Source organism: Dromiciops gliroides, chromosome 5, assembly GCF_019393635.1.
Source record: "Dromiciops gliroides isolate mDroGli1 chromosome 5, mDroGli1.pri, whole genome shotgun sequence".
Classification (NCBI taxonomy): domain Eukaryota; kingdom Metazoa; phylum Chordata; class Mammalia; order Microbiotheria; family Microbiotheriidae; genus Dromiciops; species Dromiciops gliroides.
This window is the reverse complement of record NC_057865.1, coordinates 132539122-132558061: the sequence shown is the minus strand read 5'-3', so window position 1 is coordinate 132558061 and position 18940 is coordinate 132539122. Positions and strand designations below refer to the sequence as shown.

The window sequence follows — 18940 nt, the reverse complement described above, 5'->3', positions numbered from 1 at the left end:
CTGGGGCTCCTCAAAAATACCTTTTCTCTCTATAGAAGGCTAGCTCCCTTTAGAGACAACCCAAGAATGATGCTGCTCAGGAGTCCCTCCTCTTTCTAGAAGGTTAGATTCTAGGATTGTGCTACCCAGAAAATCCTCCCTCCTTTATCCAAGAAGTTGGGATTGCAAAATGGTCAACACTGATAGTATCATGGGATCGTAGACTTAAGAGCTGGAAGCAACCTTAGAAACCACTTAGTCTAACTCTCCCATTTTAGAGGAAACTGGCTCAGGGTTATGGTTGCATTACTATTAAGTGTCAGAGGTAAAAGAATCTGAATCCGGATCTACCACTCTATCTACTACTTCACACCATTTATTCAGAAAGTTGAGCTTTCAGAACTGCAGCCAGGTTTCATGTGCTTGAAAGCATGTATGCCCTTGCCACTGCCTGTGCAGGAATAGGTCTCATTATTCAGAATCCAGGGACTTGGTTTAGGATCTCTCAATACTCCATCAATGGCTCCAGCCACTATAACCTCTTAGTCTGAGAGCCAACCATCTGAAGGGATGGGAGGATGACTAACCTTTTCTGATGATGTTGTGCCATTGCACTGGTGCCCTCCAGTAACCAATGTTCACTTGTATATCTCTGTCTTTCATCTGTATTGGCAAAAGAGGAAAAAATATATACACACAAAATGGGTCAATGTGCATATCTAAAACCTTCACTGTGAAATGTCAGCAAAGTCCTAATCAACTATGTCCAATCCTATCAATCCACCAAGAGGATCAGGGACCTCTTTTGATCAACCCTCTACAGCTTGTTCTGGTATAAAGGTGGCATTGGGTGGTGTTAGTGGGGTGCAAATTCTGGCAGGTGCTTTCAAAGTAAGAGGACTTCAAATACAGGTCTAGCAATGGACTTTTCACATCTCTTATCCTGGGATCATTTTAGCTAAGTTCAGTGAGGCTCAAGGTTTTTTGCTTGGCCAATAGTCAATGAAGGTTTTTTTTGGCTCCAGCAGCTCATTAAGGCACCTGCTAAGGCATTGGCTATGGCAACTCATTAAACCACCTACTAAAAACATGAAGTGTGTGTGTGGGGAATCATTAATGCCATCATGGATCCTTGAAACATTGAAGAAGTGTGAGGTTAATGAAATTTCCCATTCAGGATCATTTTTCCTCCACAATTTCCATGGTGTCTAAAATTTGAGGGCTTTCTGCTAGGTGTCAAATCCTAATGCAATGATTAATGACCCCAAAATAAGTATATTAATCACCATTTCATCCCATTAACTAATTTCCACTTAACCAATTTCCAACAAAGCAATTTGGAGAAAAAGTTTCACATTAGCTTTTTAGTTATTTGTCTATGGCCAGTAAAATGTCAACTTCTTGAAGGCAGGGACCCACTACTAGTTGTGGCTTTGTATCACTATGGGCTTAGTACTGAGCCTTGAACACATTCAGAACTAAATGCTTGTTGAATTGTGCTGAATTTTGGGAGTTCAATTCAAACAATTTTAGCATAGGAAATAGGGAATAAAAGATTCCTTGGAATTGGAAAGGATATGAACTCTGAATGAAGAACAGTTATCTACCTTTCCCAGAGTAAATCATCCTTAGGCAAGTCCCTCTAATGCACTATATGACTCTCCAAGTAGTTTTATTTAAGTGATTCACATATGGTTATTCCAAATCTGGTTGCATCTTAGTAGGGGATGAAATCCTTTCAAAGGGTCAGAATTAGAGGGAGGGAAGAATTTTTTAAAATATATTTTAGGGGCAGCTAGGTGGCTCAGTGGATAAAGCATTGGCCCTGCATTCAGGAGGACTCGAGTTCAAATTCGACCTCAGATGCTTAACGCTTACTTAGCTGTGTAACCTTGGGCAAGTCACTTAACCCTCATTGCCCCACAAAAAAAACCAAAACAAAACATAAAAACCAACTGTGTGTGTGTGTCTGTGTATTTAAATAAAAGTCTTGAGGTGCTCCCTCTACTATCACCATTCTTCTACAAAAGGAGCCACCTATTCAAACTCCGTAGGGCAAGAATCAAACCCACCAGGCTTCCCTGAGAGCTTTAAGACCTGTGGGTCCTGCTATCCCATAGGCCAGGCTTGGTCTCTTCTTGAATATCTCAGGCAGAAAGTACCTGTGACTTTGTACCTGTCAGCAGATCCTAGGCCAGTCACTGGAACTCAGTGGAGAATCCACAAACTTCTGAGGGACTCTGGGAGGTTGGAGCAAAGAAACCCTTTATGGGTCCCAGAGTGGGGGGTGGTGTGGGGAGTCACCTGGCTTTCCTCTGAAAAACCCTGGATTGGACCCGGAGGCATAGTCCCCTTTCCTCCCCGCTCTGAAAATAAAAGTAACCCCCCGGGAGCCTTAGGGGCCAGACGCTGGGGCGGGCAGTCCTGGAAGCAGGGAGGGACAAAGGAGGGAGCCAGACTGGGGAGGTGAAGGGGCATCTGAGAGGGTGCTGGAGGACCTGGGGCCTTTCTCCCTCTCTCAGTCTCTGTCCCTCCTCCAGTGGCTCACCCGGGAGCAGGGCGGGGCTCTAGGACAGCCCAGCGGGAAGCCAGGAGGGGGAAAAGCGGCCGCCGCCCGCCCGGGACCAGGCTGGGTGGAAAGAGAAAAGGAGAGGAAAAGGGCGGCTGGGGCCGCAGCTCGGAGCTCAGCCCCGGGAGCGAGAGCAGCGACGGCAGCGGCGGCGGCAGCGGCGGCCACAGCGCCCTGGAGCCACGGCCGAGGCAGCAATGGGGCTGGAAACCGAGAAGGCAGACACCCAGATCTACATAGACGAGGATTCCTACAGCCGCGACAGCGGTCCCGACTACCCGGAGCCCGAGAAATACGTGAAGTCCATCCAGGACCGCGATCCACGCGGCCTCAACACGCAGCTGAAGGTGGCGAGCGGTGGGAGGACAGGGTCGGGGGCAGGGGGAGGGGTGGGAGAGTGAGAGGAGGAGAGAGAAAGAGAGAGCCCGGGCTTGGGCTCCTGATGAAGTTGCAAAAAGTCTCAACAGGGTCGGGGGATGGACGGGAGACTGGGGAAGTCCGGCGGGAGGAGACAAGTGGTTGGTGACTTGCCGGGGCAGAGCTGGCGAACCTCGTGGCTCTCTTACCCCATTCTCCAATTTAAAAAAGAAAAAAAAGAACAGGCACAGGATACCTTTTGTAGCCAGACATTGCCTCTGATCCTAAGACGGGGACTATGTCACGGTCTTTCTATTGCTCTCCAGGTCTCCCTGCTCTCCCTCCCCGCCCCCAACCCCATCCTCGTGTGTCCAAGTGAGGAGATAATAAGGGTTTGATGCGGGTGTCTCTTGTTTCCCCAGCTGGGCTTTGAGGATGTGATTGCGGAGCCCGAGTCTGCCCACAGTTTTGATAAAGTTTGGATCTGCAGCCATGCCCTCTTTGAAGTCAGCAAGTACCTGATCTACAAGGTCCTCACTGTGCTCCTGGCTGTCCCATTGGCCTTTGTGGCAGGAATTTTCTTTGCGACTCTCAGCTGCCTGCACATCTGGTGAGAACCCTTTCCGCCTTGCTGCGGTTATTTGCTGACCCCTTAGAGGAGTCCCTTTCCCACCTGCTTCTCCTGCTTCATGTGTTGGGCCCTACTAGAATAGAGAGCACAACATATTGGCCCTCAGCGTGTGAATTAGTAGTTTTCAAAAGAACATTAGAGAATTCTGAGGCAGGATCTTAGAATGTTTTAAGTGATAGGATCTGTAGTACCAGTATCAACCTGGAAAAGGGGGTGTGACAGCGCTCTTTGGGTGGGGGCTGGAGGTGGAATGGGCAGAAGTCATCCTTCCTGGCACATGCCTCCGCTGGGCAAATTTACAGAGCCATGTTGGGACTCGTAGGCAGGGTTCTAGGCCTGACGCTTCTATCATCACCTTTTTTCTCCATTCACCGCCTAACCCCTCCACCCCCACCCCCAAGAAAAAAATTAGCTTTAGGCAGACTTCAGGTGACAGAAATTATACCCAATTGTCTGAACCCAACTAAGCAACGCTTTCTGGTAACTGTAGTAAGAAAAGCCCTACTAAGAAGGGTGACTTTGTCAGACGTGGGACCCATCCATGACCCTAGCTCTGGAAAAATGAGCCTGATTTATCGCTCCCGCAGTAGTTTTCAACTGGAATGCAACAAAGGGAGAAAAGATTGGGTAAGAAAGAAAAGCACACGGAGACCCTGTGGACATGAGTAGAGTAAGGGGATACCCCATTCACATTCATATTATTTGTGTCCCAAAATCAGGTGTGTTTTTTCTTTTTTTTTTTTAATCTCCTTTAAAAGAAACTAACCAGCAAGAGGAGTTTTTAACCTTTTTTACCTAGAGGGAAAATATTTCTAAGTATCTGCTTTGTGCCAAGGGAAAATAATTCTGAGAGATTCTATCTCTGTATTTCAAACATTATCAGGACAGGGCTGGTGCACAAAGAGCTTTTTTCAGAACAACCCTCTGAGGTTAGGAGTGACTGGTGGTCTAAAACTGGCAGCAAGAAAATGTAACCTAAGCAGGAGCCCTTCAGTCCGAGGTGGTCTGGTCTTATCCACATGTTTAACTACTAAGTATGATCTCATCACAGAACAGTTGCTCCTTTCCACTTTGCTTTTTCAATATAAGCACCATCATGCTTGTTTTTCACTCTTTTAGCAAAACAGGCGATGAATGTTAAACATGTTAGAACCCACCCCACTACATCTCTGTGTGGTGATCTAAGTTGTTCGAAGCTAAGAAACAGAAAGCCTCCAATGAAAGCTGAAGTTTGGCCTTCCAGGTTGAGGTTAGATGGATATTAATTTCCAACCAGCCTTGTGAGGTATTAATGATATGAATAGAGAATTTTCTGAGATGTTCTCTGTGTTCTTTGTCAAGTTACATAGTAATGCCACATCCTATGCTACAGTGTGCTCAGGGTTCAGGGGCACAAAATATCATAAAGTTTCTAAAGTATTACAGCCAGACACAACATCAGTCTATCTCTTTCCTTCCCTTTCCTCCACAATTTGAATTTTAATGGTCTGTAAAGAACACAGATTCAATTGGCTCACTGGGGTTGTTTTTTAGGGAATTTTTAACTAGCTTTGTAGGACTCCAAAGTAGTCCTGGAGATGAAAAACTAGTCTTGGAAGAACAACTAATTTTTTTTTTAAACCATGGATTTTCCTGGTTATCAAGTAAAGATATACCTGGTGGAAGCTTTTTGGAAAGTCTGATATTAGCTCACAAATTTATTTACTTAGTTAAAATAATAAGGAAAGACAGAAACAAATTCACCAAAGTCAACAAATAAGAATTATGTCTATAACTTAGGGTACAATTGTGATACTCCTTTAACCTCTGTTTCAGTTAATCCCTCTTAAAAATGTAAATAACAGGGCAGCTAGGTGGCAAAGTGGATAGAGCATTGGCCCTGGATTCAGGAGAACCTGAGTTCAAATCCAGCCTCAGACACTTGACACTTACTAGCTGTGTGACCCTGGGCAATTGGCACTTAACCCCAATTGCTTCACCAAAAGAAAAAAAGTAAATAACAATAAAATTACTATATAGGCTATTGTGAAATATTACTTTGTGGAGTATTTTGTAAATATAAACTTCAATAGTTATATAGCAAGAAGAAAAGTTTTGAGCAAAGCTTTTGTGGTAGAGATGAAATAAGTTAAATGATGGCAAGTTATAAATAAAAATATAATTAACCAAATGATGCTTCTCTACACCTAGCTAGCCTGCAAAAGGGATATTGTTTCATTCATGAGTCATCCTACCAGTTTTGGGCCCTATAATATGTATTATTTAAATAGCCTGTTTTTCAAATTATATGCCTATGAAGTATTAATATTTAATTGTACCATACATCTTTCATCAGGCAGTTGTGATTGAAAGTAAAGGGAGTAATTTCAATAAACTGTTTAAAGGTTAGTTCATACTCAGAAAAAATGGCTTCATTATTAATGACTTACATTACCATCACACAATGCCTATCTGTTCTCCAGTATCTGAAGCCAGACTAAAGGAAGACCTTGGGAATGGTAACAAAAATAGATACATTTCAGTTAGTTTGCCAAGAGAATGGTAGCAACAAGCTGGGATAATAAGCAATAATGGAACCTAAAGCCAAGGCACAACTAACCTGATTTAATTTTTTTTCTTTTTATATGGTTAAAATTGTGCCTGGGAGGCCAAGGTCAAAGGCACAATTCATCCTTACCTGGGCCAGTTAGCTTTTCTCGATGATATGTCACAGAATAGACTCAGGCAACCCACCTTACCGGTGGATGTCATTGTCCATAAGGAAACTAAAATTGTCTAGATAATGGCTAGATTATTGAAAACTCATCGCTACTTCAACTCAAATATATGCTTACTAATAGTCATATAACATCACCATCTTCATGCTTAGATAAGAACACATTATACATTCTAAATCTAGTATTTGTTTGACTAAAATGGTTGCCAAAATTCATGAGCCTGAACAGAGTTTTTAGTGAATCCTAGTTGATTTGGTCACTTGGAAGTTGAATACTAAATTTAGTTTAAAATTTGGGAAAGATTGAAATTATGACATTCAAAATCAGAAAATATTAGCTTTCCCCAAATAAAACAGTACCCATACACTATAAACATAAGCCCTCAGGTAGAGCATGCTCTATATTGATGAACTAGAAAGTTAAAATTTATTGTGTGACTCTAAATTCCATTTAGTTTGGTGGAGAGATATATGGTATGGGCAGAGGTAAGTCCCCTGACAACAGGAAAGAATCATGTTCATATTTTATAATTTAATTATGATATGGATTTATTGTAGGCTACCAGTTTGAAGTTGTTATATATTGTTTTTTACTATTGATTTAGAATAGTGGACTATATGATAAGTCAAATCAACTAGCATCATACTTGTCACTATACTGGATATACAAATAAAGACTACAACAATCCCTACCCTCAAAGAGCCTGAATTCTAGTGGGGACACAACATGTAAAGAATTAGTTATATAGAAAATATAAAGGTCTAGCATCTTGAGGAAGTAGGTAAGATCTCTAGCAGAAGATAGTATTGAATTGAGAAATAGGCCTAGTTTTTGTGAATGCTGAAAACAGCATCTTCCTGGTGCTAAATAAACACTATTCACAATAGCCAGGTCTGTGTTGGTGTTTCTCATTCACATTTTAATACTTAAGTGATTTGCCCAAGGCCACACAGTGAGTGAATAATGTACTGGGATCCAAAGTCAGGAGTTCCCAACATCAAGTCTTTTATTCATGCTACATAATACTGACATTACCCTGTAATTAATTGTCTTGTGTAATCATTTAAAGTGTTTGCTACTTTGCCTAGATCACAAGTTGAATTTGAGTTGTATATAGATAAGTAAACCAAATGACTCATATCAAAAGATAAAATGCATAAATTCTTTAGAAAACTATCAGTTTTTTCATATATTTTATGCCCTATAGAACTAGCTTAAGATCTACCAAGATCAACCTCACTCTCCTGTGCAATGAAATAACCCTCATTTTTAGTATTAGCACAGATAATAAGCACCACTATAGCCCATGGGTACTAACCATTATATGGCAACACAACAAGGAGTTCAGAAATACCCATGTGCTCAAGGAGCATGACAACCAAGATGAAGGTTAATTAAGAGCTTACTTTAAAAGTAATCCAATGTTGGAAAAATAAGTAATTGCAATCATACTAAAAATGAATAGCATATAATAAGATTAGTTAAAGCATAACCTAGTTTTTCTGGTACATAGTAATTCAATACTAGAATAATGTTTAACACATAATGCTTAAGACATATTTAGGGATTAATATTTTAAGCAATTTGAAATGATTGCTTTATACATCTTTTCAGGGTAGGTCAATATAATAATAACAATTGTTGTTATTATTGCACATGCAAAATGGAGCAATACCTAATGTCAAGATGGTACACTCTATTCAACAGACATTTATTGTAATAATGAAAATTGTAATAATTGTAAGACACACGGCTGGATTTTACTTGCTGTAAATCCTTTAGTCTTGTTTCAATTTTCTTTTCCTTTTTCTGTCCTCTACATATATTTAAATAAGGAATAAAAACATTTCACATTTATCTAGGGAAGAACATTCACATACTTTATTATTATGCATTGCCTATTCAATTAGGATTTATCAAGTATCAGCAAAATGTAGGACACTGCATGATACTGGCAGTACAAAGACAAAGTACTTTCTATGAGGTTTGTCTTCTTTTTCAGAAAGACAGAGACAGGATTTTTTTTTAACAGTCATTTAAAAATTTTTGAGTTTCAAATTCGCTCCCTCCCTCTAGGAACTCCCTCACTCATTGAGAAAGTAAGCAGTTAGGATACCCATTACACATGTGAAGTCCTGCAAAATATATTTCTATATAACTATGGTTTTTTTTGAGGGGGGAGCAGGAGAAATAAGGGAAGTGAAAAAAATATGCTTCAGTCTGAACTCAGAGTTCATCAGTCCTCTCTTTGGAGGTGGATAGCATTTGTCATCATGAGTCCTTTGGAATTGTTGGGGTCATTGTTTTTATTCGAGAAGCTAAATCTTTAACAGTTTATCATTATTTCAATATTGCTATTAATATATGTAATGTTTTCCTAGTTCTGCTTACTTAAGTTGCATCAGTTCAAATTAATCTTCCCAGGTTTTTCTGAACCCATCCTCCTAATCATTTCTTATGATACAATAGTATTCCATTACAATCCTATATCGCAACTTGTAAAGAGAGTTTTAAAAAATGACTCTTTTCTTAAGTTCTGTTAGCTTCATTGATTATGTCTTATAGACATATAAGGCAAGTTTGAGGAATAGAATTGGCACACGGTATAGCCAGTTGTGTTATATCAAGCTTGTACATGGTCATATATGTAGGGTAGTTGTAAGATATTTTCTGGGGACAGAGTAATGAGCTACATTATTAAAGGGTAACAATATTTTTCACAGTCATCCTTGGTTCATTATTATCATGGAGTCCAATAGAAGGTCATTAATAAAAATACCCAATTTACTTGGATAGATCCATGAGTTCATAGGTCTGCTACTCTTCCTCTTCCCAATATAGATCAAAATCTCTTTGTACTTTCCCATCTTGTGCCTTTCTTACCCATTTTTTTTCTATAAGTCCTTCATAGATGATCTACCTCATACATTGGAAGACTTTCCTCTCAAATCTTAAAATCTAAGGGGTACCAAGGTACCACCTGAGTTGTCTCTCTTTTGCCTCTCATTCTTATTAAGTGACCAGCCCATTTCCTTTACTAGTCACATATCTCTTCCATGATATCTTTGATGGCACTTATGTTATACATATTTGATAACTACTAATATGCTGCGTATCCACATTGTCCTTTAAGTAATTCATACTCTTGATGTTTTTAAGATCATGGTATTCTATGATTCAGTACCATATGGCATCACCAGAGAAATATTGGTGTTGAGAGTGGGTTTTTGTGGTAGCAACAATTTAGAATCATTTAAAGAACTAAACACTTTCCCAAATGTTATCCATACTAATTTCCTCCCAATACCTTATCCTGGAGCAGCCAGCTAATTGTCTCTCTGTAGCTCTTATTCAATATAGAAAGACCTATGTGGAAGGAATAACTCAACAGGCTACCTGTCCAGTTGTATGATATAATGCAGGCAAAATGTAAATTCCATCATCTTGGGTTCTTAATTATAATTAGTAAAATCCTTATTACTTAAAAAGTAAAAAATTGAAACACTAACATGCTTTATGGGTATTTTGTTGCCAGTACACATATAGGTATAGATATGGCTATAGCTATACATAGATATATACATAGCTATAACCATTAAAGGGACAAATTTATCACTCTTTTAAACCTACAGTGCAGATTTATATGAATTCTTATCTGTTCTGTTTTGTTAATGCATAATAATCAGGGGGTGTCTTTGGTAACCTATTCCATACTAATATGTCTTAAACTATTTGTCTATATTCTAGGTTTGTGATGCCTTTTGTAAAGACCTGTTTAATGGTCTTGCCATCAGTGCAGACGGTATGGAAGAGCATTACAGATGTTCTCATCGCTCCTGTGTGTAAAAGCATGGGGCTCATCTTCTCTTCAGTCAGCCTGAGACTAGGTTCTGAGTGAATAATATGGACCCTGCTGCTGGAAACCTAATATACTGCAATACTTTAGGTTGCTGTAACATAAAAGTACTACTGTTCATTTCCAAACTGTTCTATTTAAGATGTTTGTTTTTTAAAGGGAAACAAATGTATTTGGGACTTTAAAAATTGGAATGAATTTCTTCCTGGGTAATAGTTTTGCAATTTATTAGCTATATAGTTCATATCTAGCATTTTATACTAGAGTTATACAAATGGTTGGAAACACCTACTTTTAATGGAATACAATTTTTGTCTTTTAGGACAGAAGTTTACATTTTATGGCAATTGTTAATTTGAACTATGAGTAACATAGTTGAAATATTTAGGTATATATTTCTCAAAAAGTCATGAGGGGCGGCTAGGTGGCACAGTGGATAAAGCACCGGCCTTGGATTCAGAAGTACTTGAGTTCAAATCCGGCCTCAGACACTTGACTTACTAGCTGTGTGACTCTGGGCAAGTCACTTAACCCCCATTGCCCAGCAAAAAAAAAAAAAGTCATGAAAGCCAGAGAGGGACACTATAAACATTATAATGTAGAAACTACAGAAGCACAAGCAGGTAGTAATATATACTACAATAACATGAGAACATGTAAATGTGAAAAACAGATCCATGAAAAGGATGAGAGGCAGCATGGTCTGGTGGAGTGGAATATACACTTCAAGTACCCAAGTTCAAAGTTGCCTCTGCTATTTGCTATTAAAGTGACTTTGGGCAAGACACTGACCCTCTCTGAGCCTCAGCTTCCTCATCTAAAAATGAGAATGTAATTGGATGATCTCTAATGCCCCTTTAAGTTGTCATCAAATCCTATAATTATATCCCTTTAAATAAGTTGTTACTTAATTGGGGTTACCTAAGTTGTTACCTAATTCTTTAACCTGCTGCCCTATTTAAGAAGAGGTTCTATTTTATTGTATATTTTGTACTTAATGTAAATGTTGCTCTATCAGTTTTCCATAAAGCACTTTGTTATTTTAATCTTGTAGAGTTATTAAGCTGAATGGAGTCATCCATATGTGAATCACATACAAGAAAAGAAAGAAATTTAGATGAGGGAGATTGCACTGAACTGATTATATAAAGCATATATTTTTCTTTAAGACATTAATGTAAAGGTTTCTTATTGGACAATGTAGGAAAAAAGAGTCTAAAATATGTTTTATGAGTAATGCTTATAGTAAAAATGGATCACAATTAAACCCTACCTAATTATTATCATTGGTCATGAATTAATATTTCAAATAATATATGCCCAAATGATACTTTCTTGTTTTCAGACACTTGAAGAAAGCTTTCTATCCTATATTCAGTTACTAAACTTATATTTGACATTCCTATTCCCTGTTTGTTTTTCCTTTAAGTGACTATGGTGCTGTTTGACATACTTTTTGTTTTGCTGAAAATTTACCATAAAAAGGCAATTTCTACTGCACTTATCTATTGCTGCATTTATTCTTTGACCAGAATGACACATATATACAGTAGTGCATGCGGGTTGCATGGAATGCCCACTGAGTTATGTGCCTCTGAGCTTCCTATGCAGATTAGCAAGTTAAAGCAACGAGTTGTTTGTGATATGTAATGCAAAATGGATCTATGTGGTGGCACAGTAAATAGAGGACCTGGTCTGGAGACAGGAATACCTGAGTTCAAATCTAGCTTCTGACACATACTATCTATGTGGTTTTGGGCATGTTACTCTGTTTGTCTCAGTTTCCTCAACTATAAAATGAGGCTAATAAGTACACCTAGCTCACAGGGTTGTTGCGAGGATCAAATGAGATATTTTTTTGTAAAGCACTTAGCATAGTGCCTGGCACATAGTAGGTGCTATATAAATGCTTATTCCCTTCCCCCTTATCACTTGGGAGCTAGGTAGCTCAACTTCAATATTGAAGTTTGGGTGGGAAATACTTTCATTCCAAAATGACAGGCATATCAGAGGCATATGTAGCTATAGTAATGTGACTCATTTTCTCATTAAATGCAAAAAACAGAGCCTATGTAAGGACAGTGGCCTTGACTCCTCTCATTTTAAGACTCTACAGGGTATCCCAGAAATTTTAGATCAGTTTTAAGCTTTAAAACTGCAGTAAGATTTCTGCAATACCTTGTGTTTTTCTTTTTCTTTTTTAAGGTGAGGCAACATAATCTGATAGCAAGCTGGCTTTGAAATCAGGAAACCTAAATTCAAGTCTTTCCTATGACAGATGTCTGGATATGTGTTTCTTGAGAAATTCTCTAAGACTTTTAAAGTGCAGAGTAGCTGCAGAACTGCATTAGTGGAGAGAATGTTTCCACATTGGAGAATACCTTATACTAATGGAATTCCAGAGAGACAATTTTCTTTTTCAATACACCCAATAGTGACAAGAGTCTTTATACTTTAGGGCCATTTTGACTTCTGCAACAATCAGAAGAGTTAATGGAGCCACATTTAATAAATAAGGCTAATGATGAACCTGGCTAATACTATTTGGGGTTAAAAACAAATGGTAATTATAATTTTATTATGTGGTTCTTAAAACTGACTTCTAAGGCAATTCTAGATAGGTTGTAGAGTGGAATAGAATCTTAGTCTTGGAGTAAGGAAGAATTGGATTCAAGGCATGAACATGAATTCAAATTCAAATTAGAAATGATGGTCTGGTTGACCCTGGAAAAAGCACTTAATCTATTGTAGCCTTTCTTTCCACATCTGTAAAATGTAGGAATTGGACTTGAATGACATTTAAAATCTCTTTCAGTTCTACTTCTGTGAGCTCTAATTTATAAGAGGTCTAAAAATACATTAGATAATGGCAACATTACTGCTAAATGTGACTAATTCAAAGTCAATACACACATAAACATTCTTTTATATATACATAGTCTTTTTTACTTTATAATCACAACTGAAAATGCCTCAGAATTTGTTTGGAAATACTGAATAATCTAGTTGGAAACAAGTCAATATATTCACTTTTGCCTCACTATGATATTTAACTTAGTACTATAAATCATGATGCTCTTCTATTCTTTTAGATAGTTATTTGGCAAATTTTTTTCATTCCTTTTTTTAAAAAATAATCACTACAATAGGGATTTGTAATAGAATTGCATTTGGATGCACCGACTAACCAGAACCTAGTTATCAAATGGAGTAGCACAATTCCTGTTTCTAACAGTGTTAATTACTTCCAAGGTATAGTTTATTGGAGTTTTTTATTAAGTACTGTATTTTATGGAAATGAGGTGGATTTATTTTTAATGTGAGTCAAGGCAACTATGCTGTCCATAATAAACTTGTTAAAACTCAAAAAATGTGTTGACTAATTTTATTGGTGTTAGTAGTCAGTTCATCAACAGAAACTTTGTGATCAAAAATAATAAACAACTAAAATGGGAGAAAATATAGATAGATATAGATACAGTAGATAATTTTGGAGCTGTTACTTTTGAAATAGAAAGGTATTAGCATTGAATCCAGTTTCCCAATACTTAGAATATGTTTGGTATGTATCCATTTGCAGCCACTTAATGAATGGTTATTGATTTCTGTGGATGCTCATTCAAAAATTCACCACATTTCATCTATCTTCATGAAATAAGCATTCTGCTTCTTCTGTGGCTAGTGGTTTCTTGAAAAGAGTTAAGGGAGAAAAATGACTAGCTGTGTGCCTGGGCTCATAGCCCTTAGCATTGGACAGAATAAAATCCAAAAAGCTTCCTTTCATGATCCAACCCTGTAAACAGTATTCCTTGGTAGTGACACAGGCAGTGTTAATCTGAGTAAATCACCAATGTAGATTAATTACCTTTTAAAAAATAAAGCGTATATCCATCCAAATAATTTCTGAAAATTCAACTCTATTCAGAAAAAAAAGTTTCATCAAACTGGTCATTTGCTATCAGATAGATATTACTATTAATTGACAATTTTTTCTATCTTCTTTTTTGAAACTAATTAAGATCAAATTAATTTTGAGAATTTTATGACACCTCTTAAAATGATTAGAGATACCTTAGAATATTGTAAAGTGTAGTTGGAAAGCTATTTCCACTTTCTCTTTCTCCTTTCTGTATGGTTGATGAATGAGATGTTCAATATTATATTATTTTTCTCCATTGTCTTCTTTCTCAAGACTTGGAAAGTCAGAAAAAGCAAAATGGGCAAGTGGCTAAGCCCCTGAGCCTCAGTTTCCTCATCTGTAAATTAGGAGTTTATAACTCATGACCCCTAATGTCTCTTAGCACCAAATCTATGATCCTATGAGAGGAAAATGTGGCAATCTAAAACCTGTTTTGAAAATCTATTTTAAAAAGTTTTCAGCGAGGGCATCTTAACACTCCTGAGAAACATTCTTCTATTAAACATAGTTATAAATCCACTAGGAAATTGGTATTTATCATACTCTTACTTTCTCATCCCCAGTGTTAAATGTCATTGGGAATCCCCATATTTAACGACTAGCTTTTTAGTTTACAACTCTTCAGTGATCTAGAAGGAAATTATCAAGAAAATAAGAGTCCAGAGGATGTTTATCATATTAGTTCTTATACACATTATTTTGTGGAAAAAAAGAAAAAATCAATCACAGTGAGGAGTCCAACATTTTTATTAGGTGATTTTCTCTTTCACATGGAGACAAAACTATAGCCATAAGGCATCACTAGGGCAGGGGCTTATCATATCTCCCCATATCTCCCCATCTTGGAGCACAGCTCTTTGTAGTAGTAGATCTCTAATAAATCTTCATTGCATTTAACTAAATCAAATGATACCTGAGTCATATTGTTCAGGGGAAAAAAAGTTTTTCACTTCCACAATCTCATTGATGTAACTGTTTCCATCTACACGCTGCTCTGCCTCTTCTGTTGGCCTTTCTGTAGATTGGATAGGGAAGGGTTAAGACTGGAACTGTAATTTCATTGTCAAAGAGAATTCCACCTACCATTATAGGCAGGCGCTCTCTTTGCAATTGATAGACTTAGTTGCCTGTAACACAGAGAGATCAAACTACTTGCTTAAGGTCTCTGTTAAGGCTAAAATTCTAGCTAGTCTGTCTAAAATATCTAATGAGTGGTCGCCAATAAATTATAAGCTTTAGCAAGAGTTAGACTTTTAAGCATTTATTAAGGAGAATAAGAATTTGGTAAAGAGAGAGAAAGGCCTAGATTCCTATCTATTAAAGGGAGAGCACATTTCTAGCTCCCCTCTCCACCAGCGTCCTCAGGAAAGAGAGTGAGAGTGAGCGCCAGTCTCTTCCTTCCTCCTCCCACTAGTCCGTGTCACTTCCTGACGCCAAAGAAAAGACTCCTGGTCTTGCCCTCAAAGACCTTCGTTTCATGGGCGGAAGTCTTCTACAGTAAGTCTCCAGCAGGTGGCGTCATTCCAATCGTTACATCACACAGCTGGCATGTGTCAGAAACAAAACTTGAACCCAGAGTTCCCTAACTCTAAAGCAGGCTCTCTATCCAATATACCACACAGCCTTCTCTCTATATATAAGACACTTGCCTATAGAATGTAATTTTAATTGCTCCCAAGAAAGTCATGATTCTTATCTCTGCTCCCCTCACTACTATCCAAAATCTTCCCATAGCACAGAATTCTACTTCAGGAATTTCATCCTTTTTTTTTTTTTTTTTGGTGGGGCAATAAGGGTTAAGTGACTTGTCCAGGGTCACACAGCTACTAAGTGTCAAGTGTCTCAGGCTGGATTTGAACTCAGATCCTCCTGAATCCAGGGTCAGTGCTTTATCCACTGCACCACCTAGCTGCCCCTTGTCCTTTTCTTTTGGTAAACAAAACAGTGAGGTTGGGAGAAGGCAGGGAGAACTATATCACAATAGCTTAAATCTATACAGAAGTTGATATTTTATATAAAGTACTTTATCTCACAACCCTATGGGAGACTATACACTTTTTCACAGTGCTTTCCCATATATTATCTCATTTGATCTTGAAAACAATTCTGTGAGGTAGAGAGACAGGGTAGATCTATTTGCTATGTTCTATAGATGAGTGACTTTCCTAAATAAAGTTGCTAAATATAATCTTTACCTAATTTAATTTCACAATTTCTCTGGTTGCTGTCGCTGCCAAAGACAGAAAAGTAAACACACTAGAGGTAGAAGAAATTGGAAGGAGCTAGAGGAAGGCTGACCTCTCCTCTATACTCAAAAGAGCACATTGTTTAAGTCTTCTTGAGTGGAAAGTGAAGAATTAAGTATATTGTATGTAGCAACGAGAGCAGTAGCTAGGGTGGGGCCATGGGCCTTTGTCCCAGTGTTGAAAATTTAGAGGGAGCTGAAAACACCATTTTGGGATCATGGGCATGCTCTCTCCCCTACCTGGTTCTGCTCCCGTAGAAAGAAGCAAATGGGTGACAGTATGTTTATTTTAGGGGTATCCCCTCCCCCTTCAGCTAGTTAGAAACTTCAAGATGAACTTGGTTGAGCGTCCTCTCTCCAGCAACTGCACTCCTTCCCACAGAGGCAGCTGGTGGCATGGTAAATAGAGTGCTGGACCTGGAGTCAGGAAGACAAAAGTTCAAATCCAGCCTCAGACACTAGCTATGTGACCCTAAGCAAATCACTTAACCTCTGTTTGCCTTAATTTCCTCAACTGTGAAATGAAGATAACAATAGCATCTACCTAACCAGAGTGTTGTGAAGGTCAAATGACCCTCATTTTCATGTCAGTGCAAAAAAGGCTGTTTAAAGATATGGCAGCAACAGAAGCAAGACCAGGAATCAAAACCAAACTACGGCTTGCCAGTTTGGCTTCACTGGGCATGTTACTAAAGTGACTATCTGTAGTGTTGACGGTGACAACTAGGCTTTGGCAAACAAAGAAGGCCATGCAGCAGTCAGAGGAAAATCAGCTTTCATTTAAAGGGTTCTCTAAAAATAGACTGGGGCACCTATCTGTTTTGCACAGTTCTTGGACTTATGTTATATCACTTAGTTTGCAGTGTAGCTGTAGAAGTCATTTTGTCATTATTCTGAGAAAAGGTAGGGGTGGAGTATAATGAGAGAGAGGAAGGGACACAGCTCAGAATGGGAAAACAGCACGTAGCCAAGGGCACATATTTCCCTCCAACAGAAGTGAATCAGGAAGAGACAGGAGCAATAGGTCTTCTTTAGGAATGTTCTCTCATCTCATCTGAGTCATATTCAATCGTGTGCTAGCTGGTAAGCAAGGGGGGTAGAAAGGCATGAAGTAGTACCTGTTCTTGGGCTGGATTTTGAACTGGTTCTAGCTGACAGCTATGTTATATATTTGAGACTAGGAAATAAAATTAGTGATAACAATCCACTAAGGCAATTTGGTCAGATAATAAACATTTATTAAGTACTTACTATGTTTCAGGCACTGTGTTAAGCACTGGAAATACAAATACAAATTATATATATATATATATACACACACATGCACATATATGTATGTATGTATATAGTTTGCATATATGTACATGTTTATGTGTATACACATGTGTGCGTGTACATATATGCACACATGTATGCATATATATTACAAAGAAAGAAGTCATGAAAAAGAAACAAAGAAAAGAAGAAAGACCATTTTTGCCCTCAAGGAGCTTACAATCTAATAAGGGAAAGACAAAACACAAAAGGAAGTTAAAAAGGGGTGGGGGGACATTGGGGAGGTTAGGAAGCAGGGACATGATGAGTAGTTAGAGGAGTGAAGCTAGGTGAGAAATGAAGCACCCTCTTTAATGGATGATCTGATAGGAGCTCTCTATCTGCACCCTCCCTAATGAATGGGAGGGGTTCCATGGGCAGCAGATATTAATGAGCTGTGAGTTCCAGTGATCTGACAGATGATGAGGTTTCTAGGGCACTGCAGAGGAGTGCAGCCAGGTGGGAAAGGAAGAGAACAAGTGAAAAGAGTTGTTATTGAAGTAGGTAAGAGGACTTTATAGTGAGAATAACAATATTGTTATGATTCAGTTTTTCCCTTACTATGCCTGCCCTCACCTATGGGATTGGATTAGGAACTCACATTTACCAAGAGTCAAGTTAAAGTTTATAAACTATCTAAAAAGCACACAGTGGTATGAACTTTCCTGTCACCCTGATGCTGCCACTGCAGAATCATAAGTGGTCCACTTGTATATTCTTCTTTGATTGATAGGTGGTCATGAGCCCATGGTGATACATTTACCAGGTGGCCAGCCTAGTGGTGATCAACTCCACACTTATTCAATTTCCCATAAAGCAGATACAGTTCATCACTAGGACCATCCTTAAACCCTTTTCCAAATTGTAGAACCAGAAAAAGCTTTCATTCCATTGGCACAATATTTAAAAACCCAAGGTAACTCCACACAACAATGGTTTGAGCATCCAAGAAGAGAACCTTGGTCTCTTAAATCACTATCCAGAAAATTATTTTTAATTAGCCCATACAAAAACAATACTTTCATTTCTCTTCCCTTATTATCAAATGAAATATCTGTAAAGCTCTAGTTGAGCCCTCCTTACTGCCCCCACTCATCTTCCAGAGTTTACCATAATGATAACAGACAGCTCAGACAATTGATTTGCTTTAACCCTCCTGCAGCTCTGAACTCCCCAAATCAAGTTATCCACCTATTTTAGCTTGCCTGAGTAACAGAGATTGCATCCATGTGCTACCACAGCCATTGATTAGTTTCAAAAGTGTACCTAATCCTGGAGTACCATTATTAAAACCTAATCAAGGGGGTGGCTAGGTGGCACAGTGGATAAAGCACAGGCCCTGGATTCAGGAGT

General features: G+C 38.5%; 1 protein-coding gene across 1 annotated transcript; it reads left to right on the top strand.

The window, feature by feature from the left end:
• The first annotated feature begins 2456 nt into the window (after positions 1 to 2456).
• CAV2 (caveolin 2) lies at positions 2457 to 13480 on the top strand. Its single transcript, XM_043965095.1, has 3 exons — positions 2457 to 2895; positions 3328 to 3515; positions 10001 to 13480. The coding sequence occupies exons 1-3, from the start codon at positions 2746 to 2748 to the stop codon at positions 10149 to 10151; spliced, it is 489 nt and encodes a 162-aa protein (XP_043821030.1). The 5' UTR covers positions 2457 to 2745; the 3' UTR covers positions 10152 to 13480.
• Positions 13481 to 18940: the final 5460 nt, after the last annotated feature.

What these genes read in the sequence shown, in the direction of transcription:
- CAV2 (XM_043965095.1), top strand. Translation starts at nt 2,746, where the DNA reads ATGGGGCTGGAAACCGAGAAGGCAGACACCCAGATCTACATAGACGAG. An exon ending in GCCTCAACACGCAGCTGAAG is followed by an intron (nt 2,896 to 3,327) that starts GTGGCGAGCGGT and finishes TTGTTTCCCCAG; the next exon opens with CTGGGCTTTGAGGATGTGAT. An exon ending in CTCAGCTGCCTGCACATCTG is followed by an intron (nt 3,516 to 10,000) that starts GTGAGAACCCTT and finishes TCTATATTCTAG; the next exon opens with GTTTGTGATGCCTTTTGTAA.